Source organism: Tenrec ecaudatus, chromosome 17, assembly GCF_050624435.1.
Source record: "Tenrec ecaudatus isolate mTenEca1 chromosome 17, mTenEca1.hap1, whole genome shotgun sequence".
In the NCBI taxonomy this organism is placed as follows: Eukaryota; Metazoa; Chordata; class Mammalia; order Afrosoricida; family Tenrecidae; genus Tenrec; species Tenrec ecaudatus.
Window position 1 is genome coordinate 13,188,022 of NC_134546.1, and position 24,901 is coordinate 13,212,922.

At 46.5% G+C, this 24,901-nt stretch overlaps 1 protein-coding gene across 3 annotated transcripts in view; it reads left to right on the plus strand.

The window, feature by feature from the left end:
* Positions 1 to 24,901, plus strand: part of MEIS1 (Meis homeobox 1) — a 149,392-nt gene that overhangs the window by 100,348 nt on the left and 24,143 nt on the right. For all 3 annotated transcript variants that reach the window (XM_075536025.1, XM_075536026.1, XM_075536027.1), the window contains exon 9: positions 22,718 to 22,794. In XM_075536025.1, the coding sequence (XP_075392140.1) occupies positions 22,718 to 22,794 (77 nt within the window). The remainder of the gene's footprint in view (positions 1 to 22,717; positions 22,795 to 24,901) is intronic.

Consider the following 24,901-nt stretch of genomic DNA (forward strand, 5'->3'; position numbering starts at 1 on the left):
GACCTAAGGGACAGAAAACGACAAACTGGAAATGGAAAAGATTGTTTTCCCATCTTTCATGTGCACACACACACACACACACACACACACTACATGTCTATTCCTGAAACATAACTATAAGCTGAAATTTCCTACTTTCCGTTCATTTTATTTTACTTTAAACTTTCTCCTGTGATTTGAAAGTTTACAGAGCATATTGGCTTTCTTCCTCTTTTTTTTTTTAACAGCGTTCAATAGTTCAATCATAGCAAGAAGAGTGGAACCATTCGCTTGGGTCTTCTAGCCAACAATTCATACATATTTTGTTGTGTCCCAGCTTTCTTCCCACTCCCCCCCCCACCCCGTGTTTATCACATTCACACATCCTTCTTCCCAATCCATTCCTGCCTTCCCAGCTTTATCCCTGGGCAAGCGCTGCCCTTTTGATCTTATTGGGTTGATTGTTCTAAGGGGTGCACTCCCCCCAGGAGCTTTTGTCTGCCTGGTATGCCTGTCGATTGTGCACAGGGGGGTGAGTTCAGTTCCAGTCCTGAAGGGTGGCAAAGGGCCATCATGCTGGAGATTCCACGAGCCCTGTTAGAGCAGCAAGTCTGCTCTCTTGTATGGTTTGGAGTATTTCCTCCCTCTCTATCTAGCCAGGACCATCTGGGAGGCAGGTGCTTTAAAAGTTCCTGGAAACTTCTCACGATCTTCCTGTCCCATTTTCCCACAGACTCTCTGATGCCCCCTGGTACTGTGATCCTGACCCGAGCGGTCAGTAGTGGTTGCCAGGCATCCTCTAGTGTTTCTGGTCTCCAGGTCCCGGGGTCACGGAGGCCGTGGTGTGGTGTGCAGGGCCCATCAGTCCACTGGACTGATTATTTCCCTGTGTCTTTTTTCCATCACTCTTCTTGACTCTAGATGGGTCACTAGTTCTTTCTGGCAAACTTTGAAGGCCCCGTCACTACTCACTAGAGTCTGACATCGGACATTTTCTCTGTGGACTGTGTGTGGTGGCTGCCCTCCTTGGGGCTCAGTGACGCTGTGGGCCTCAGTCCCCATGCCAGGACCTCATGGTCTCCAGCTTTGATCATGAAGAAGCTGGCATGGCATGCTTTGGCTCTGCTATAAACCTAGATAGATTTAGAGGCCCCTCCCCACCCTCTGTCTTTTTAAAAATTTTTTATCGTGTTAGTAGTCTTCTGACCTTGTATTTTGCGTTTCCTCGGCCATCCATCAATGCTATTTCAGTATACGGGGACCTCCTTTGGAGTTTCGAAGACATTTCATTGGGTTTCTCTTACAAGAAAGTTTCCGACACAGCAAGGACGGACTCTGCAGACATCCAGACCATTTCTTTGGGGCTGAGCGACATCTTATGTGTGTGTGCTCGGGTCGGCGCGCAAGTGGTTCTGAAGGATGAGTGACACAGAACCTTGTCCCCCACCCCCATCTAGCTTCAGTGCTCCGCTGACAACAGGCAGTGATGGGTGTCATTGGGGAGTAAAAAGCAGGGTGTGCAGGGGTATGGGAGAGCCTTTGCTGGTAAGAAAGTCACAGAATCATGAATGGCAGAAGCAGTATATCGGGTTGAGGGAGAACAGTCCTGGTATGACTTATGTGTCCCGGTCCTACTGTCCAACCATCTGTCTGCTTCATGAGACCCGCTCATGTTCCCACTGCCTCATCCACCTTTCCTGCCATGGGCACTGGCTCTCTCCAATTCCCACCGCATCCTGGAAGGGAAATTGCTTTGCAAATGGAAACTTCTCAAAAGTGCCTTCTCTTCACTTGGATTAAGATCCAAGGAATTATTATAAGCAGCACAAACCTATTAATCATTGCTTAGCAGGTAAATTCTTTCACTCCAGAGCACTCACATACTGGATGCAGTCTCTTGAAATTAGGTCATTTATTTTGGTCTAAGTCACTGAGGATCAAAGGTCATAAGGAATCCAAAAGCCATTAGTCAGGGTTCTTCTCTGGACCCCTTAGATGTCATTGTACGAGTCACCCATGGCAGCCCCAGCCTGGCCTGCTGTCAGGGAGCTGGCAGGGTGCCGACTTCATTTCCAGTTTGCATAGATAAAAAGCAGAGCAGCCTCTCTCTGAATCCTTATCAAAATAAGCTTACATAAAATCTCCATTTGAAACACCGTGTGTGTGTGTGTGTGTGTGTGTGTGTGTGTGTGCGCGTGCGCGTGCGCGCGCGCACGCTCCAGCAGGCTTTCTCTGATGGGAGTCATGGGACCCGGAAGTCAGAATAGGGCCAGGGGCCTGCATTGGATGGTGGTGTGGATGAGTCTTTTGTTTGGATGTAGGGATTCATAATTCATCTGGTACTTAGCCGAGGCCAGATTTTCTTTCTTTCTTTCTTTCTTTCTTTCTTTCTTTCTTTCTTTCTTTCTTTCTTTCTTTCTTTCTCTCTCTCTCTCTCTCTCTCTCTCTCTCTCTCTCTCTCTCACTTTCTTTCTCTCTTTCTTTCTTTCTTTCTTTCTTCCACAAAGAATCCTAATGATCAAACTGAATTTTAATTTGCTAATGTACAGTAACAGCACTACTGCCATGTTTGTCAAATAGGTCTGTATGTGATACGTGTATTGCCATTCGCGGTTGATAATATTGAAGTGTGTTTGGTGGTCATGAGCGCTGATGCTCATCAGAAGTGGGGGGTAAGGGATGTAGTCGAATTGATTCATGCCCTTCTCCCATCCAGCCCTGGGGGTCTCCGCCTCACACCTTGAAGTGAAACCATCATTCATTGTCAAGATGATGGTTACCAGGACTTAGTCCCTGAAAGGGGTTCCTATCAGACTGGGAACCACACACACTCAGCTACATGGCACCCATCAGTGTGTGCGCCCGCTTGAGGACATGGGGTGCCTTCCCAAGGGCAGAGGCCCAAAGACACAGGCAGGAAGGAGAGACTATTTAAACTCGAAAGAAATCGGGTTAAAAGCAAGTTCCATTTTAATTTTAAAATGTTATGATCACGCAGGTAGGTTACAGTTTCCACTGCAATGAATAATTGTAACTCCGTTGTACAGATAAAGGAAAAGGTTAAAGATCTATACACGATGTTAAACAACAACAACAACTAACAGTAGCTACTCATAGAAACCCAATAAGACGGGATAGAACCGCCCCTGTGGATTCCCAAGACTGAAACTCCTTAGGGGAGAAGAAAGATTGCTTTCTCCTTTGGGGTGGCTTCAAACTGCTGCCCTTGTGGTTTACAGCCCAACACATAACCAGTACGGCACCAGGGCACCTGTGAGGACTCCTAGGTGCCCAACATATTGCGGGCTGGAGAAACAGTCAAGGCCCCAACTCTGACCCAGTTGGGTCTCACTGCTTCCCTCGCCTGACATGTCAAAGCACTTTTGCAATTGGCCTTGAAGCGGTCTTGGAAACACACAATGTGGAAATGAGACTGCATGACAATTGAGGCAGCCGTTCGTTCACCTGACCGTCTTTGGAGCCATAACCAGCACAGGTGATTTCCAGGCTTCCAGTGGGTGCCAAGGGGGCAGGTGTTAGCAACAGTGCCTTTCGTGGGAGGGAGGTGAGAAGGGGTGGGCAGTTCCATTCAGATAGGGTTTTCAGGGACAGCGTGTGAGTTGTCTGACAAGTACTGGAAGTGGGGAGCCGCAGCTTTTGCAAGAGCGTGCGGCTTGGGCATGGTCTCTGCCAACGTGTGGGATGTACCCGGAATCGCCGAGCTAGAGAAAAGGTGGTGAGAGAACGGGAGGAGACTGAGGCCAGCCAGAACTGGGGGTGCAGTGAGTTGTAGGGGTTGTCTAGAGAAAGAGGAAGTGGATTCCAGGCAGGAAGGTCTTCTGAAGAAGGAATTGAGGAGACGAACCGACGACCTCTGTTGCCCTTCCCAGCTCCAACTCCTGATTCTTCTAAGGAGAGAAAGGAAGATGCAGCCACAGGACAGTCAAAGAGCCTCCCTGGTCCACTGACTTCACTGTACCCCTCCTAGAGGTGCCCCTTCCTGGCATTCCCTGGGCTGGTAGCTGCGTGAGCAGGGGAGCCCAAATCAGGAACCTAGAATCGATGACGGAAGGCTCCCTCTCCGGATTCCCCCTTCCAAGTCGTTCCTCTCTCCAGGAATAGTCTCAGGTCTCTGCCTTCAACACTTCTCCAGTTCCCGTGACCTCCCTGTTTCAGTGGGTTTGCCTTGTCTCCTGGTGGTCCATTTTCCTGACCCTAGCACTAACCCTGTACTAATCATCTCTCATTGTACCACTAGGGTGCTTTCCCCAAAACCAGAACTTAGCAAGCTGCCCCTTCAGCACTACCTTCCTATTCTCCTCATTGCCTTTTAGGAGAGAAGTAGAACATCCTGGGCAGGCTACAGTGGTCTCACAGCAGGTCACTGAGTGCCTGGCGCTTTCTCTCATCCTTCCCGTGCACTTTCCTGCCCTCAGGCTGCGTCCATCCCGCAGGACTTCTCAGTTCTCTGTGGTCTCGGCCACTGTGCACCTGAACATGCTGTTCCCACCACTGGAGCGTGTCACCTCCATGACCCCTTCCTTCTCCACTGGACACTGTTTCTTCGCTTCTTATCTCAACTGTCACTATTTGTTGAGACAGCCATTCCTGGTTCTCCCCAGGATAGAGGAAGTAGTTTCCAACCACCCTCCTCCCCTCCCCCCACATCGCATCTTGATGGGGCCTCTGATAGAGAGAGACAGCACTTATCTGTTTATTTACTGTTTATTCACAAGCTGCCTCCTTACCTAGAGGTCACGGTTTCACCTTTCATCTCTTCATCTTCAGAGCCATAGTAGAGATGCTGGATAATGTTAATGGATGAAAAGACTCTTCAAAGCTTTGCAACAGAGATGCCCAAACCCTGGGCAGTTTTATGAACTAAGAGGACTGGTTAGGATTCTTCAAGGGTGTTTAGGATGTCATCAGAGACTTTGGAAAGAGCCCCTTCTGGCCTTTGGAAGGAAACCATGGGGTTCTGGTGTTCGCAGATGATGCTGCCATTTCTGCAAAAGAACCCCATTTACAACCACCAAGGAGATGTGGTGATAGGGTCACTTTGGGCAGCACTTGGTGGGGGGGGGGGGCGGTGTGAAGCGGGGATTCAGGGAGAAAACATTTTTCTTGCTTGCTTTCTTCCCTCTCCTCTTCTGTTTCCCTCCCTCTTTTCCTCGCTCTCCTTCCCTCCCACCCTCTCCCTGCTTCCTCTTCCCTCTCTCTGCCCTTCCTTCTTTCCTTTGGGCTGTAGGAGAAAGGACGTTTCCATATGAATACATGTAGAATCAAAAATACAGCTCTTGTTCATGGATTTGCTACTGTGTTCCCGGTCTCTTGTTAAGGAGTGGCCAACCTACTTTTTCACGGAGACAAGAGAGCAGCAACAGTGCAAGGCCAAAAAAAGTAGAGAAGGGCTGATGAATGGAGCAAGCTGTCAGAAGACGGTGCTAGTGGGGAGGGGGCCCAGTGACATGAGGGACTCGCTCAGGAGCTGCTTCCCAATAAGTGTGAACCAGGAGAGGGAGAGGAGCATGGAGAGATTTAGAAATGACAAAGGGGAATGCTATGAGGCCTCTCTTCCTCCTCAATATTTTGACAAACTCCCAGGCAACCTCAGCCATCGAATGCCCCAGGAGTCGGACTGGGAGGAGAATGGAAATGATGGGCAAAATTGCCTACTGAGAACACAGTAGGCAGCTTAGGGGGGGAAAAAGTGAAATCCAAATAAAAGAAAGACTTGTGAGAGTCCATGGAGACTAGACAAGGGAATAGTGCTTGACACCATGTGGTGACCAAGGATCGTTTAGACATTTAACAGGGACATTTAAGGATCAACCTTTTTTTTTTTTTTTGATACGTTCAAGGTAAGGTGAAAAAATGGCCTTTGAGAGGGGTTTTCACTGAGAAATAATAGCATTTTCTGTTCTTAAAAATGAGCACCTTGGGGGAAATTCATGCGAGCCCCAATCTGAGCCACTTAAGTTTGTGCTAACCTATGGAGGTGGGTGAACTTGAGATTGCATTAAAGGTTTTATCTCAGTTTGGGAGGAAGTTATCGTGCAATTACTGTACATTTATCTTGCAGTGCTGGTTGGGGGATAAGTTTGCAAACTTGTTATCGATAACCTTTGAAGGGGAGTGTTCCTGGAGACCTGGGCGAAATGCAGCTGCCTGCTGAGATACAATGTTTTCTTACCATGATACTTGCAAGAAAAGGGGGATCATTAATTTAGCTAGAACAAACCCAAGCCAGGTTTTTAAATATTTGAGCAACTGTACAAGTGAGCGGGCCACATGATCTCCAGTGTGCTTCTTACACGGTTCGCCTCAGCTGCAGGAAGTAGGGACACACCTGGCATGGACAGATTCCTCTAGCGCCGCGGGTTGATTGGAATAGACCTTGACGCTGCTCTAGCCGTGTCTGCTGTGGTTCTTTTGGTTTGATGGTAAATGATATACACCTGGGCCTGTGGAATAGAAAGACCCCCAGACATAAGGGGCAGCTCTTTGTCACACAGAGGGAGCTGTTGGCCCTGTGATCAGTGACCTTCGGGGGCAGTGGGGTGGGGTGGGGAGTGGGGAGCAGCGGGGGAGGGAGGGGGAGGCATTTGAAGTCTCCCAGCTTAAATGGTAGGGACAACTGATGTGCACACATGCTAAGAGGAAATAAACAAAGAAGGCAGCAAATAAATAAACAGATCCGACGTCTCCGACATCCTTCAAATGCATATTAGGAGAAAGAGGACAGAAACCGGTGTCCCTTTCAGTTGCGCAAGACAGGGCCACGATAGCGTTGGAGAGAAGGCCAAGTCCCCGTGGCTGGTTGATTGCGGGCATCTCTGCCCTTGTCTTTGGACTTAACCAGAGCGCCATGCGCGCGCGCCGCGAGACAACGGCATACAGGCGAGGGTCATTTCTAGGACAGATAATTGAACATTAATACTCGCTGACATTGTCTCAGGAATGATATGTCAACCTGACAGGGCCTATGTGCTTACATCTGCTGATTGGCCATGGACGAAGGCTGTGTGTGTCAGGATCAGACCCCAGGCCTGATTGCAGCAGGACCAACAGTGATGCAGCCATTAATCATGAGCTGCCATCTTGGGGCCAAGTTCATGTCTGCAAGATCCCTGCGCATCCTGTGCAGGGCTGGCGCGATGCATCTGATGAGTTTCTTAGGCTCTGGCTTCCCCACTGGCGATCCACGCTGAATCCAGGGGGGAAGTTCCAGTGGCTAAAAGAGAAGCGGGGTGCTGGGGTGGTGGTGGTGGTGGTGTGGGTATTGTGCCTCTTTTCTTCTATGGGAGTCTGCTTGCGTGGGTTTCTGGAGTCCTGCCTCACCAAAGCAAGCCCTGAAGAAACCGAACCCCAAATTGAAGGGAAGCGACGTGTTGTGATGTGTTTTTGCAATTCACCACAAAGTATTAAACCCTGCAAGCCAGATTTCCGAAGAGAGAGAAAAAGAGGTTTGTGCCATGATTTCTCCATTCCCCGAAATCACAGGATCAACACTGTCCAGGCTTGTTAATAACAAAGCTTTAGTGGAGTCATCTTGGTGCATCGCTGTTTCCACAGACAAGCCTTCCCTGAGCATGGATCCATTGGCAAAGGGGAACTCTGAGCAATCCCGAGACCCTCTGACACTCAACCCAATTGTGCTTTCTTCAACCAGGGGTAGACACTCGCCGCGGTGTGTTTCCACTGCATAAAATGCTATAAAATATGGCCCCCGAGAGCATCCATTATCACATTGGTTAGCATCACAGGTTTTTAAAGTCCCAGAAGGACGGGTGCTACGGGGGGCGGGGCGGGGACAGTCAGGGAAGAAAGCTTTCATCTGTAAAAATCTAGTTCTCTTTGTTGTTAAAATAAATGAAGCCATTAAACAAAATAGATGCATCTCATCTACGAGTTCCTCATTGGGCATCTTCAAACTGATGGGATTGTTGCCTTAAAATAATAACAATAGTAATTAATAATACATGCCGTCAAATTAGGCGAATTTACGGTAAAGGGGCAGAATCCGATGTGCTGGAGGATTCTGAAACTTTGTAACATCTTCTTTTCCTCCACTTTGCTTCTTTCTCTGTGTCTTCCTCCTCCAACAAACAGTCCGGTGATGTTTCAAGAGGTCTCAAAACAGAAGGACCATATTTCTCCCCCTCCCCCATCCTGTGACCAACCCCATCCAGTACCACGATTGACGAACTCACATTGTGGATGGGCTGGAAGTGAAATCATTTCTGAATACTTGATTTCCAGAGGCTTGTTTGTAAATCACAGCGGCATTTGGCATTTGGTTGGCATGAAAGGGGTGACACTTTCGCTCTTGGTCTCTCCTAGCTGAGGCCCAGGCCAAGGGATTCTCCGCGCCATTCACTCATTTTTGCCAAACGTGGTGCCCCTCCCCTGCCAAGGAAGGCGGGCAATGTGCACTTCAGATTCCTAGCCACCAGCATCACAAAGGCGCTCGCTGGGCATTCCCAAGACCCACGAGCTAGAAAGGGCCTCACACCTTGCAGGGCCCAGAGTATTGACTTTGTCTCCCCATAGACTTCATAGCATAGAATATTTTCTCAGTGCCTCAGCCCGTCCCTGAGGATGATTTAGGCACTTACAGGAGCATGTGGACCTTTGAAGGCCGCTGGAGGACCACTGAAGTGTCCTTCCTCATCTGTCTGAGGCCTGAGCTCATGGCCAGTGGCAGCTCTGCTCCTGCATCCGGCTGTTTTTATCGTCTCCTTTTAATTCCTCCCACCACCTTTTAAAAAAATTTTTAACACTCCTCTACTAAGACCGTAGTTACTGTTTATTTACTCCTGTGAAGCACAAATAAACTCAAGAGGGGTTCCTTGCTGAGGCTAAAACATTGGATGGGGAAAAGCAGGAACCCCTCCTTTCTAGGCAGCAGGGTACGGATGTGCCATTTGTGGGGCCCTGGCACAAAATGCAAGTTCTCCCTCCTTAACAAATATTACCAAGGGCTCCTCGGTGGTGTCCGAGGCACACTCAGTGAGCCCAGTATGGGGCCTTTCTATGGGGCCCCTGAGTGACCACAGGCTGCATGGCCCAGGAAGCTGGGCTGGAAATGAGTTTGTCCGAATCAAGAGGAGCGGAAGACAGCATGAAAACCCGATTGAAGTACTAGAAAAGATACAGAAACCGCCACCCACTCAATTATATTATGCATGCATTTTTATAAAGATGAGCCCAAATGTACTGAGTTATACCAGCGTCTGCTACCGCTTGTCTCCGAACCACACTCACGGACATCGAGTCAATGCTGACTCACAGCGAGCCCCTGTGGATTTATGAGACTATAACTGTGTATGGGAGTAGAAAGCCCAGTCTTTCTCCCAAGGAGCTGCTGGTGGTTTTGAACTGCCGACCATGAGGATCTTTTGCCTAGTGCTAGATATATACCAACGACTGTGCCAACCAATATGACACGTTATCTCATTCTACGTTTACCAATTCTGAACGAGACCACATGTTTCCCTCCTTGTATGGATGAAGAAACTGGCATAGAAAGCTGACATGATTTGCTTAAGATCGTACCGTTGCTCTGGGATCTACGACTTCAACTTCAGGGACCTGATGAAACTGTCACCCCGAACTGCGATGCTTCAGAGGTTCTCCTTTAGACTTGCCGTTTGTAAATGTGTAACCACACCACTGGAGCAGAAATGGACTTAATGACCACTCTCCTGGCCTCAACAGATGAATGACTCCCCATATAGGACTCCGTTCTCTTAGCAAGACTTAGGAAGGAATCAAATTAGTCCCCATGTATGCAATTAGCAACTTTATGTCACTAATGAAATGGCAAAGGGAAAAAGATTAACGAAATCTGCTGGTTTCGGAGAGGAAAAAAACTAACCAGTCATTAGTGAACAGCATTTCCCCCCACAGCCTATTGTGCCATCGTTTCAGACTTTTTTTTAGCATTCCCCGTTAGATTACGTGTGTAAGTGTTCTCAGAAATTATGACGACCAATTTACCAAGTACTCTGCTTTCTGTTGCTTTAGGTTCATGCTTCACCCTGGTTACAGGGCAGTGCATGTTTACACATTAAAACTGAGCCTGTGCCCGCTAACTCAGCCTATGAGGCTACAGCTTTTTATTTGATCATTAACAAGAGAAACTTTGAGCTTCAGTAGATTATAAAGAGACCTAGATGAAGAAGTAGGGGCCTTGGGTTCAGACCTCAGGCCCACAGTTGACTGGCCGAATACCGCTGGCAACCATGCACACGCCCATTCTGAGCACCGGCTTTTGCCTTGTAGAGGCAGAACTCTGTTACCTGGCGGTCCAGTCTTGCCAGGTGATGGGTGGTAAAGCTCAGATGTGGCAGAATCGACAGAAACTCGTGGCACAGCGAGCGGGTGGGGGATGAGTTGGGCTGCTAATCATAAGGTTAGCGGTTTGAATCCAGCGGCCAGGCATCGGGAGACAGTCGATGCTCCTGTAAAGATGTACAGGGTCAGATCGGCTCCATCCTATAGGTCAGTAATGAGTCAGAGTTTACTCACTCTATGGCAGGGAGTTTTGGGTTCCTGTGAAAATATGATGTCATAACAAATATAAGACCCAAGGCCTGAAAAACAAAACATGACCAAAAAAAGAGAGCCCCAAGCTGACCTTCAAATCAACTCAGATGGGGGACATTGATTTCTACCAGCTTCATCCTGTCATCTTGTTGGCCAAAGGCCCTACTCTGTCTTCCACTCTTCTAAGTTGCCCTAGGAACATCTGTGAGAACTCCCCAGAAAGAAATTCACAGCTGCATTGGCATTTCCCTGCCCACTGAGATGGAATCAAGTCGGAATGCTTCCTTTGGGGAGCAATTACTGGAGATCTGCCCAAATTCTGACTATGACTCCGCCCCCTCCTGTATTCTACTCTGGAGACAGACCTTGACTTCACATCAATAAATGGCTTCAGGACTTAAGAGAGGGTTTGGTTGAGATGGTTCATAAAGATAAAAGTAATCTTATTACTAAAACAATTTTGAGTTTTAGATTCCTGCCCCCCTACCCACTCCCACCTTAAAGGGAAATTCTTCTCAGTTTGATTGGAAGATACGGGTTTTGCTATTACCCAAGATAAAATATAGTGCTGAATAATGTCTTAAATTAAACATTGAAGTGTGTTACCGAGAAGTAGAGATAATTAAGTAGCTTAGACTGCCATGGGTAAAGGGAAAAGAGTTTTCATGAAAATGAGCTAGGTAAAGGTAAATTGCATTTGAATCTTAACTTTAGATCTGGATGCTCCGCTATTTGACATATGTTGGATTGATAATGCCTATGTGTTAAAGAATTCTGATTGTTTCTTTTGCCCCTCTCACAGCTTATAAAAATGCAAGCCGACCCACCTAATGAATATTAATAAGGATGATGTCTAGATAACACATAAAACCCCTGGGTCTGTGGACTCTGGATGAAGTAGTCAGAGAGGGTTTCTGTGGCTTTATTAAATACCAGATTTACATACTTTTAAAGAATAAACATCATCTTAATATTTTACTATCAGTATTCCAAAGTGGAGATTTTCATGAAACAAAACAAAACAAAAAAAATAGCTTCATTTTCTTTCCCTGAGCATTGTGTTCACCATGGTCTGTGTTTTAAGAGACAGGAAACTGTGAGCTAAAAAAGAAATTAACTTAATCCCCCTTCATTAAGTTCCAGTCTCTCTCTCTCTCTCTTTTTTGTTACTCCCAGACAAGTAATAATTACACCCGCAGCAATGCGAAGCGTGTTTTACACTTTTGTTACAAAAGAACTGCCTGTTGTTAAGGGGGCAGCAAAAGACAACCGAGAGCATTGATAAATACTGCTTCCCACCCCCATCCCCCCCCCAAACCCCTTTCACATCTTCTCTGATTCTTGAAAGTACATTTCACTCAGGTGTCTTGGAGGCGTTTTTAAATTCATTCACGGCACAACCCTAGCCACGTGACTTTAGAGCATGTCAATCATTCAGCTCAACAATATTTCCCCAGCTCAGGTTATGAACGCACCGGCTAAGTGGGTGGGAGAGCGATCAAGCTCTTTTGTCGTGCGGACAAGGTGAGCATCTTCCAGCTGGCATTTGGGGATGGAACTTTGAGCGAGCACACAGTCAATCTCTGCAGCGTGCATTATTTTAAGCTCCCTCTGCCCCTTTCTCCCTCTCTTTGTGAAAAAAGGGTTTGGTTTTTTTGTGTGTGAGCAAATTTTAGCTTTGGGGGGGAGGGGTGAGGAGGGATCATTAAAATGTAATTCGCACCATTCCGTTCCAGTATCTGTCATCTTTATGGCGTTCTCTAGTTTTCATTGCACCTTTAATGGTGAGCGTGGTCAGAGAGGTGAGGGACTGTGTGCACACTTGGCTGAGGGCTCTGCTGAGAGTGTCTGCTCGCTGGGCTTCAATCCACGTCCCTGTAGATTTTAATGTCTCCACAGACTGCTGGCAGCCTGCTTCCAGCTGTGGCAGGCATGATGCAGTGAATTGCTTTTGAATGTTCTTTACTCAAATAGGCAGTAATTACAAGCTTAAAGAGGTTTAGTGGTCCAGTAAACTACATAATCACCCCTGAATTAGCCCGGGCTCATCAGTTGCAGTCCAGCAAGCTCCAGTCTGCTGTTTGCATGCAGCCTTGATCACATAGCAACCTGATCAGCAGGTGTGGAACAGCCAGAGTCCCCCATAAACACAACTGTCTACTGGGGACAATGATCTCTAATGAGATGAGGCTACACCATCCCTGTAATTTAAGTGGGAGAATTAGCAGCAGAGAATGAGGACCAGTTCCAGGGGTCTTTAGTCATATTGGGAGCAGCTCAGAGTCTCGCTCTCTCTCTCTCTCTCTCTCTCTCTCTCTCTCTCTCTCTCTCTCTCTCTCTCACTCTCACACCCTCTCACCCCCTTGTCACTCTTTCACCCTGTCTCTCTCTTCCTCAGACTCAGACATCTCACCAAATGTACTGTTTTCACTCCTAACTTAGGGTACTTTAATTCTTTATACAAGGATTTTCTCTGAATATTTCATGTCGGACAAGGTATTGGTAAAAGCAATCGTGATTACTGTCAACTCACTCCTTCTAAAATGGTATGGTTGTATTTCATCTCCCTCGTCTTTTCTCTTAATGGTTTCCAAACTCGTTCGCTTTGATTTTTAAAGTGGAAAAGTGTTCTTCGGGGTTGGCGATAGGTCTCCTCTTAGCTGGCCCTTTCTCTGAAACAGCAGAGATGAGCTTTCTGTCGTTTCCAGAAGACCCCGACTTTATTGGAGCTTATTGTATGAAGTGGTCGTGAACCTTCTGCTCAGAAGTGCGGACCGATATGGTGTGTCCTTGCTGTTTTATCTGTTAAAGTGAAACGCGCAGCGGCAGAGCCCGCCCTGTGTGTGGAAACAGTCTCCCTTCCCATTCCTTCAGTCCCCTTGAAGATGGAGAACTTGAATTTCATTTTACTGGCATTGGAGAGTGGGAAGGGATCTTCCTGCAGCCTATAAACCCAACAAGAACATAGAGTGGACTGGGGAGAAACTTTAGGGGGAAATCTGACCCTGACGATAAAAGAGAAGCTTAATAACACAGCCAGAGAGCGAGGGAGGTGGTAAGAGCGGACTACTTGTGGCCAACTCCCAGAGCCCTCCGACCTGCCAGGCACGTAGGTGGTGCCTCAGTTTCCCTGTCTGTAAAGCAGAGGTCAGAAGACTTACCGCATCCAATTGATGGAAGGGGTGAACACGTTAGTGCCTGTAAAGCACATAGAACAGAGTGAGTATTCCTTAAATGGCAGTTAAATGAAATGTGGAAGATCGACACCGCTGTCAGATTTAGGGACCTGAGTGTACAGGAGCCGTCGTTGCCAGGATGGGGCTGTGGGCTCTCTGACATCTACCTGAAATCATGTATTCACACGCATTTTTGGTGCCTCGGACTTCGGTAGCACCCATTCATTCACCAAATACCTATTTATTGGGCACAGAAGGAGTTGCATCATGAATGGGAATGGCATTCATGGGCTTTTATTATTATTTGATGGAAATGAAATGCTTCCAAGAGTCATGTAACTCCTATTTAATGAAGAATCGCATAAGAAATCGAACTCATTGGCAAAAATATAGATGCAGCATATTTCAAAACAGACCCGGCCAGGCATCTTATAATGTGGTTGGATGGGACAGGCGGTCTCTGTTCCTCTGACCCTTCTTCCAGAGCGTCTTGGTTTAACACCGACCATCCTGCCTGGACCTACAAGCAACACTAGGAGTATAAATGAAGCCATGGACTTACTCGTTTTCATTGCGTTCTCTGCCTTGTAGAGAAATCTACTGTTGCATTCACGGAAGCAGAACAGAGGGTGTGCGTGCACACGCACACGCACGCACACACATACACAGGTAGTAGAGTGAAACCAGTGAGCGCTGCAACGTGAAGGGACTGACTGCCTTGTTACCCCAGCTCGGCCACGTCTCAGCTGCGTGCACCTGAGAATGAACGCTAGGGTGCGGCTCTTCCTGGTACAGCCTCACATCTCCGTGGGCGATGCTAATCACCTGTGCCACCAATGGCATTCCAACTTCAAGCCACCCTGCACGGGGTTTCTGAGGCTGTATGTCTTTACAGCCAGCCTCCTCTTTCTCCCAGGGAGCAGCTGGTGGCTTTGAACTACTGACTTTGTGATGATAAGTCCAACACTAGACTGCAACAGCACAGGGCACCATCCTTCCTAACACTAGGCCACTTTGGATGAATACTGTAAGGGATACTTCAGGTGAAGGTTCTGCGGGACTACCCTGCACACCAGCCCCGTTCTCTCCCCTGGAGACTGACTACCAAGGTGGAGGCAGAAGAGGTATAGAGGAGGGGGTGGCAAGAGGTGGGGTGGGAAGGCCGTTTTTCTCTCCTGAATCGAGGCTCTGATACTGCAGAGAAGCATTCTGTCACTACTGAGTGCCGTTGGCATCTTTGCTCTTATGCCATGATAGTATGGCTTGGGTTGAAAATGGTTAAGGCTACAATTTTAAAGGTGGTGACATGGGAAAGAAATAACAGTGGAACTGCAGCCAAGACCAACCTGGCTCTAGCACAGAGCAGCCGTGTGCCTGTGGGCCTGCTAGTTGACCAGTGCAAGCCTCACCATTCTCACCTGTGAAAGGGACCTAAACCCAGACCCTGCTCGTGGGGCCTAAGAGAACATGAGATCATGTGTGCTGTGTGTGTTTGTGGTACTATCCGGACTGCCTTAAAATAGCAGGAGTTTAAAATACTTCAAACAGACACTTGAATCCTCCCATCCTGTTTTTCTTAATGGACATTTTTGTGTTTCTTTTAATAGCTACGGTCTTCTGGGAGAATCAATATTCAGGGAGTTCATTAATAATCATAAAATGTACAAAATCATTTGAGCGCTCTTCATGAATTTTAATACTTTTAGGAGGGGGTTATAAGTAATTGTTAATTTAGAGTCTAAATTATATATGTGTATGTGCACCTATATGTATGTCTATACAGCTACACATACATTTTCAGATGTATACATCTTAAATACTCCTGATGTATATAAGAAATATTTTACAGCTATATTCGTTAAGTATATAATACCTATGATGAAGCATACATCTAAGACCTCGTTACAATTACAGAATTGCAAGCAACTAAAGAAAAAAGCAATTATGCAGGACTATGGCATCTCTTAATCTAAATCTCTAGTTTTTTGATTCGGATTTTTATTTTAGGTTTAACCAGTATTTACAAGAAATTAAAAGATCAGATAAGTGAGGTAGGCAGGGCATTTTAAGATTGGTCCTCTCATAATTGGCTATAAACAATGTTTTCTTTGCTCTTATTATAACGATAACCTCATTAGTGCAAAGCCCACGACTGTTAAGAAATATCACACAGTGTTCCACTTTGCCTTCCATGGTTATGTCATTTCCATGTGATAAGATCAAGCGTACAGATTCCGACCTGACTCTTCTACCTGCACATGGCCACAGGCCCTTTCTCATAGCTATTGCTGGCTGGCTGTCCAGGAAACCAGAGGGATTGTCTGCCAAGTGACCAACCAGGCCCCAGGAGAAGCCACAGCTATACAATCAAGGCAGCACGTTGCATGTACGCAGCAAGTCAATCTGGGGGGCCTCGCTGTAGCATGCAAGCGGCGGGTCGAAATCCCGTGACTTCACTGATGATGCTCCAAACATGGGTTTCTTAGCCAGCCTCCGCCCCGTGCTTCTTTTGATTCCAGCCAGTGAGGACTCAGGGCTCAACCACTATGCATTCAGGCTTGGTTCCTGGGCTGCACGGGGCTCTGCCTTTGTAATGCAAATGGACGCACAAAGTGCCTCTTTGATAATGTGCAGTCAGAAGACAAAAAAGCATTCAGGGAAACAGTAAAACTAATTCATAAAGCTGAAAGACAATAGGGCAGCATTATGGATTTTTTTTAAGGAAAAGTATCCCAGATCAATGTAATTGTCACAATGTAAGCTATTCATAGTCTGTGCTAAAGGGAGGAAGGCTTCCAAGTGTAGTTCAAGGGGGAGAAGTTGTTATTGGCAAAAGAAAACGTTAAACAAACCTAATAAATATATTTGGATATACGATTAAGAGGTTTCTGCAGATCGCCTTAAAGGTCAAATATCTAACTGGCTATTTTCATGTAGATATGCCATATTATTCCTTCAGTAGAAGGAATATTTTAAAACTCAGTAGAAGTTGTTAAAAAAACCCAGAGATGTAATGGTTAAAAGCCATATAGTAGATTTTCTTTTTTTTTCTTTAAAGGGAGTATCTCTCCATCACATACCAGAGTTTAGCTCAAGGTCAACTTATATTAATGCATTAAACTTAGCTGTGGAGGAGGCAAAGAGCTGGAGGAGAAGGGATAAAAGAAGTTCCGAAATTGTTCTTTCAACATATTCAGCCGAGCAACAGAACATTGCCTTGATGGGGGTTATATTGGACAGTTGCCATAATTTCTCCTGTTAGACCAGCTCCTCGGGTACCTATTCCCATACCTTTTAAAGTATAGCATGTAACATTTTGCTTGAAAATTGCTTCTGCCCCTATTGCTTTGTTATAGCTGTTTGGCAGTTTCCGTATAGAGGCAGTTCTGTGTCACAAGAAATTACTAATCTGAGGCTTGAGAAGGGGCAGCGTAACCTTCCATTATCTCGCCAGCGAGCTCTGTACAGGATTATTTTCAAATTTTCTGCTGCCATTACAATGCGCTGTGAGCGTGGACAAGGCGGTGAGGCAGGGAGCATTATTGAAACTTGGTTACCAGGAGGGATAAGATAAAGTTCATCACTGCCTGGGCATCCACGTTTGCAGTCAGGGCTGGGACATTTGACGAAAGGAGTCCATTTGGTCAGGGATGTCATTAAGATAGACGCCTGGACTTTGTCCATTTGAGTTTGCTGAAGAGTTTATCTTTTTCCATGGGTGCCCCACTTAAAAAAAAACAAACAAAACAACACTGGCTGAGTGATAGAAATAAATGCTTCCTCCAGCGTGCCCTCAATGTTTAAATGCCAGAGCACCAACCTGGGGTGGGTGCTAGTGGTGTGTGGGGTGTGAGCGGGTCAGGGGTGGGGGAGTCTTCTCACCCAGTCTCAAGGAATGAAATGGGGACCGTGCAGAGAGAACTTTCTTTCTTTCTGATCAAGCGTCATTTATTGAGTTGAGAGCAGAGGTTTAAATAAAAATCGAGAACTTTCTTTTGAAAGTTGCCATTTTCTTTCTGTCGCGTTCTATCCCTTGCCACTGCTAAAATGACAGTTCGGGCTGTGCTTTTACATAAGCTATTTTTAACCTTTGTCTTCTGCTGCTGCTTCTGTTTCCAGGCATTCTTAACTATTTCTATGACGCAGAACACACATTCTAAGGATCACCTTTTAAACGTCTTTGATGTCGTTGATGAAGCCATCCCCGCTATATGGGGTCATTATTCCACGTCTTCCGGACGGCATCTAAAGCCCATGAAGAGCAACGGGCGGGCGGGTTAAATTTCAGCATGAGACGTCTTGTCAGAAAGGAGAAGTCGGGGTGCTGATGGCGGAAATAAGGATGGTCATTTTCTATGTCACTCCTTCTTGCTGAGGTTCCACGGTCCAGGAGGAACTAATTTCCCTCTGAGCCCAAAGCCAGTTGTGTACACCGGTGCAGGGGGTTGATGCCGGGAGGGAAGGTCAGTCTCACCCATCCATAATCACTATGTGACGGCTTCCCCTCATTCCTGAGGTGTCCATGTGGATCCGGTGGGAAACACTCAGAAAGAAGGAACCCTTGCAGCTCCTGTACTGCCTGGCTCTCTCCCATCTCAATCGTTAATTCTTATTGTAAGATCTAAAGGTAATTTTGTTTGCTCTCTTAATGCGATGCCGTTCTCCCAGTGGCCCTGGCATATCCTTTCTCAAATTCCCATCTTGATCAATTGTTTGCAAATAATTAAGCTTTTAAGAGATAATGGCACGAGACTAATGTACACAACAAAGGCAAGGTCTCCAGTCACTCTCTATTGGACTGTGGTCAAGTTTGCTTTGATATCCCAGAGTGGATAGTTGGATTGGCGTTGCCGGCCTGTGTCATTCATCTTCCCTTCGTGAGGGCCTCCCGAGCCCTCGTCAACTCGTGTCCTTGCCATCTAGATTCGGCCATAGTAAAGATGTCCAGGAAAAGAAGCAGGCGTGACTCACCCAAGGCCCTGGGCTGCAGTGGTTTGGAATGAACTTCCTATTAGCTGTCTCAAGTGGCACTTCATAGAGATCGCCCTTTCCTCCTGAAGGGGCTGCCTCTGTCTGTAGCATCCTCGGTGGGTGGAAGAGTTTTCACAGCCAACTTGCCTGTGGCAAACTTGGGTGTTGTTTTTTTCCATTAAGTCTACAAAAGAAGAAGTCCTACTATACCCCCCAAAATAGCCCCCCCAAAACAAAACAAAGCAAGGGTATCTAGTAAAGATGCATAGTTAAGATCTTTAGGCATATTGGGTGTCAATTGAGAAACCTATTTCTTTGCGAAGGTGTGGCTGGCTATGGAGGAAGTACATGAAGTTGTAGTTTTCATGCGATTCTTGCAATTATAGATTTTTGGGGGAATTGAGAGTTTTTGGGGTAGCAAGGGTAAGTACTAAGAGAAAAAGGACAAAATGCTTTCAGCTCACCCACCCTCAGTGGAGACAGGTGGAGAATCTTGTTGATTCCTTATTTTTCCCCCTTAACAATGGCCAGATAATTGGGAGAGGGATTTTGTCCAGGCTCACTCATTTCTATTAATATATATGTACATCTACCTCCCGAACAACTGAAAATTGCTTAATGGAGACAGAGTGGTGCTGGGTCTCTATAGCTTGAGGCTGCCTAGCAATTATGCTGCATGAAATTAGACACAGTTTGTTCCAATTACTTAAAATCAGATCACATGAAAAGTGACAGAAGGGAAAAAAAGTGTGTGTGTGTGGGGGGGGAGAACTATCCCATTTTATGATATTTAAATTATGAAATCAGAAACTACATGATGTGAAGAAACAACATAAATTTGCACTGAAAAAATTGAGAGCCATCTTGTCGCTCTTTGAAGATGTAGTGACTCAGGTAATGTTAATGATCCAAAGAGAATTTTCCTGACACCACTTGCATAAATAAAATGTGAATTGCATTTGCCTGAGAAGAATGTCTATGTAAAGCTTGCTCACAAACAGGCATGCAAAACTACTCTCGAAAACACAACGCAAATAAATGACTGTGACAATTCTCAGTTTTTCAAAGTAACTAAGGATAAATGGCATAAATACTCATTTTTATCCAGTTCTGTTCCTAACCTTAAGACACAGTTAACAGGGCAAAAGGTTTTGCCATCTGTTTGCCACCCATTGAAAGTTACTCAAAAGGATTCCCGTAGGACTCGGAAAACGGTACCCAAGATACTGTTAAGGAAAGTGGTATCGATGAGACGCTGCTGGCGTGCATCCAATTGTAGCTCTGTCTGGAAAATAATGGCAAACCTCTGGATGCTATACTTTGAACACTTCAAACTGAGTTTATATTCCAGTGGGATGACAATGTAATGACTCTTGGCCCTTTCACTTCTATGGAGTTTAGTACTTCCATGGATGGCCAAACCAAGCATGAGGAGAGGTTTCCTGGCATTCCGAGTCACCCAGCGAGTGGCAATATACATGCTACACCTTCACAGGGTCACCTTTACCTCTGTGTGATTCTGAAACTACGGTGCAAGGACCCCCAACCATGAGTCCATATTCCGTCCAGAGGATAGAGAGAATCCTTTGGTTTGCATTGTACGGCAAGTCTTTACCGGGGTGGGGGTGGTCTCTCAAACCTCAGGGTAGTGGGCTGTTTTCGGCTCGATCTGCAGTGGTCGTGGTGACTGTGACAGGCACACGGATCGCCTTTGACTTGCGCTCATCTGTGAGGGTTACCTGCCTTCATCTGACAAGAATGAGTGGACATCACTTTCGGAAAGGACGTGAAGGAGGACAGTGGAGCTCAAATTGGATTGTTTTATTCTTCCTATGGGCTTCGACTGCATTATTATCGTTATTATTGGAGGCTTTGCTACTGCATCTGAGTAAAGAGTATCTTTGTAACATGGCAAGTAATAGTCATTTCTTTCGCAAATATCTAATGGCCTGTAGCCGCGTGCTGCTCTGGATCATGAGGATGGTGGGCAAGGAGCGAGAGACGAGGGCTTACTTCAGAGTAGCACCCATGGCTAATCACAGGCGGTCTGTCACCCAAAGTGTGGACGTTTGGGGTGTCTGGGAAGAAAGTTGACCTACTTCTGAAAAAGCAGTTGCTGAAAAATCCTATGGACCGCAATCCCTCTCTGAAAACCTATAGATGTGCCAGGAGTCAGAGCTGACTCAACAGACACTGGGTTTGGGGTTTCAGTGAGTGGGAGGAGAAAGCACCACTAGGAATTACATTCTTGAAACCGGTGTTTCGGGGAGCAACGCTTGCTAAGAAGGAAAGAGGAGAAAGGCCGGTGGGAGAGTGATAAATTGAAGTAGTGATGAGCTGGCTGCGTCAAGCCGGGCATTTGAGCTGAGACTGGAAAGTGGCCATAAAGAAAGAGGCGGGGTCATAGGAACAAGCGCTTCCTGTCAGAAGACCAGGACAGTGGAGCTGGACAGAGGCATGCCATGGGCGGTGGGGGTGGGGTGGGAGTGGGGGGATGAGATGCTGAAGACAAGGTCCGGGAGGCGGGCATGTCTGGATGATGGGGAGCTTCCAAGGCTGTGATAAGAAGTTGGGACTTCTGGGTGTTTGTTTTCTTGAGCAAGGAATGAATGAAAATGATGAGAGGCGTTTGTCCTAGCCTTTGGGCAGGGGGAGGCGAAAACATTGCGAGTGGACACAGGAAAGATCACTGACTGTGCCTCCTGCTGACCACCCCTTCCCTCCCTGGCTAGTCTCCCTACCTGTAACGCAGGAGGGATGATAGATTCCATTTATGTCCCTCAAAGGGATATAATGGGGATTAATTACCGTCTTGTCTGTAATACACTTGGAGCTCTTCAGAGAAGGGCACTATATCCCATAAAAGCAAAGCCTTATTCTAATTGTGTATTTATTGATTAAATGACAATCAAAGACAATGCTTATGGGAAAAATTGCTATATCTCTGCTCTCTGCAAACGAATCCCATGTGCATAGATGGAGAACATACTTAAACTTACACATAGGAACACGGAAGTGGCCATTAACAGCCTTTTTAGCATCTAATCAGACATTATTAATGAGATTAGAAGCTATGTTAATTAGCTTTCAATAGACCCGAATTTCGTTTCCATGGCGTAGATAGGTAAAGTGAGAATTATCGGGAGCACTGGGGGGAGGGGGAACTGTCGTATTCATCGGAGACCTCAGGGTCGGTGATCAGAAAAACTTTATCTTGGGTGAGTTTCTGAGCTGCTTTGTTTTAAGCCAATGGCTCCGTGGACGGAAACATCTTCTCAGCTCTTTCCCTAGGTTTCAGAAATGAAGTTTTCAAATTCAAATCTACTAGGCTTTTGATTTAAAAAGAAAACGTGCCAAAATGAATGACAGTCACATTGTAAAGCTTCTCACAGAGAGGGATGGGTTTCATTTTACGATCTTATCGGGCTGTACCCTTTCTCCACTGTAGCTCACGAAGACTTGTTCTTGGCTCGCAAAATATGCTGGTCTTTGACCTCAGATTGACCTGTGTTCCGAATCCCAGTGTGTGTTGACATTCACATGTGGAAACCAACTTTGGTTGGATTTGGTTTGTCCGCGCGTTGGAGAAAAGCTAAACAAATGCAGCTACCCCTTCCATTCTGATATCTGCCGTCCAGCAAGGTGTTAGCTACTTGGTTTAAATCGTCAAGCCCATGATCTTATAAAAATAGGAAGGCCGAGTGGCCTGTTTTTATACGGTTGTCCTTGTTTGAATCCTCCCCAATACCTCAAGGATCAGACGGCACTTTCCGTGTTTGCAACAAATAAACCTGTTAACGGGATAAACTCAGTATCAAGGTGCTGCAAGTATCCTAAGTAGCTATTTATACACTTCACTAATCTTTGTAATTGGCTTGTCTTTTACTGCCATTAATTAGATGATGGAGTATTCCATTAATAAGAATGACACACCTCAGCATTTTTACCTTTAATTATAGACTTGACTAGACACCCGGGTTATTGACAAAATGGCCGCAATCTTGTCTAAGACATCGCGTATCTTTTTCCCTTCTCCTCAGCACCCTTACCCTTCTGAAGAACAGAAAAAGCAGCTGGCACAAGACACGGGACTCACTATCCTTCAAGTGAACAATTGGTAAGTAATTTGGCTTTGTGTTTACACACAATCTGCTTTCCCCTCTGGCAACCTGCAGCCAACTTTTTGCATTAAGAAGACACACCTAGTTATTGCTGCTCTCCCTGGTGGCTTGTTGATCCAAAGGGGAACGTGAAATTGTCGACCTGCTCAGCGAGATACTTGCTAGTGAGGAAAAGAAAACATCCCACTCCTTTTATAAGTTGGTAAAGTTTTACACCCTCTCGGTGTGTGGCAATTGGTTTCTGTAAAGACCGTGGCCTTAGGAGCCCTGTCTGTGGTCCGCTCTGTTTTATGGGATTGCCGTGAGTGGAAGTCACTCCAGGGCACTGGGTCTGGTTCGGATTTGGTTTACTGGAGTACACCTATCTAGGTTTTGCAGGTAGTGAAGCGCTCAGAGGCTAACTGAAAGGTTGGCAGTTTGAACCCGCCAGCTGGCTTGAACCCACCAGCTGCTTCAAGGGAGAAAGATATGTTGCTGTGCGTGTGTAAGGAAAGATGTACACCCCTGGAAGCCCCCCGGGGCAGTTCTGCTCTGTCCTAGAGCTATCCTCTGAGGCAGGGTGGACCCCACGGGCCGGGTCTGGTTTGTTTTGCGAGGGTGGGTACAGGTATGTGGTTAATGGGCACGTGGGATGGCTCTGTAAATGTAGCCCTCCTTTGGATTTTGTGATATTTTCATTTAACCGTTCAGAATAATCGAGACACAGAGGGGCGCCATTCTAATTTTTCCAGGCATCAAGAAGATTTCCCTTTCTCCCATCAGTCGGGTTTCACAGTCATTGAATTTAGGTAGCCTTTGCAAGGGCCGTGCATTCGAGGATGGTCTCCCGTTTTCTTGTGCCTCCAGTGAATTGAAAGGGAGAGGTTGTGTTTGTCTTCGGAAGCTGTTCAAACCCGGTGGATCTCAGAGGTGCGCAGTGCGGTTTGGGAATAGCTATGGGAATTCCTGATCTGACTCCGCTCCCAACTCCCACTAATGTTATTCTGACCGAATGCACACTGGTGTATGCAACGAGGCTTGCGAAATAGGATTTATTACCCTTTGCCAGTATGTGGAAATCCGGGTTTCACACAAGCACCCAGAGCTAGTGTCATACTTGAAGGCTCTGGAAATCCAATATCTGCTAAACTTAAGTGTATCTAACGAATTGCCCTAATATTTTTTAGATTAGCATTTATGGTAGGAGGAACCTTATTCTCTGAAGGAAAATCCAAAGAGAAGGCCCAACGCCTGGATGGGGAGGCAGTGGCATCTTGCAGACAGCAGTGTTTCTATCTGTTCCTTAAGTGTCAGAGATTAATAGGACCCTCTCTGATTACAGGGCCTAATCCATTTTGGTGAATACATTTGTTCTGGACGTCCACTGTACCGACATTAACAAACCCTTCTCTGCCAGAGAGCCTGCGAGCCTTTGGGGGAGGTTTCAGATATACTGAACCCCATTACAGAAAATGTAATTTCTGTCAATATACTCCACGTAGCCTTGAATTTCGTATTTTAGAGATAACAGGCTACTTACACTATATTTGCCTTTGGAGGATTAATTTACAAAGTGGACTATCTGCAAGACACAGGCCGACTCACGGAGGCATTGCTTTGTAAGGCTTATCCATTCCTCCGACCTCACGCTAGCAGCCTTGGGAGATCCATCCTTGCAGCCGCCCTTTCCGGAGAAGGAAGGGGAGCCTCAGGGTAACCGCGTGTGTGGCCAGGGATCCAGGCGCTCTTAAGCAGTTTCCGTTTTCTTGCTTCCTCCTGCCCTTCTCACTTCCTTTCTTCGAGTTTGCGGCTAGCACACATTCGCATGGGATCTTGCCCCTGAATTCACATCTTTAAAAAATGTCCACTGAGGAAGACAAGAGGTGCTTTCAATGCAGTCCGGAGGCGATATGCATCCACTGCGTGTCCCAGGAAACGGTCCAGGTGAGGACAAGGAACGACCGGGCGAGCTCTGTCATTAAGGCTCTGGCCTGTTCAGGTGGCAGATCACGCACGAGCATAGCTCTTCCTCCGCAGTGTGGCTAGCCGACGCCCTCCACCCCATGGTCACCCGAGCACTCACTCCAAGGCATGTTGCTCTCCCTGAGTGACCCACCTCGTGGT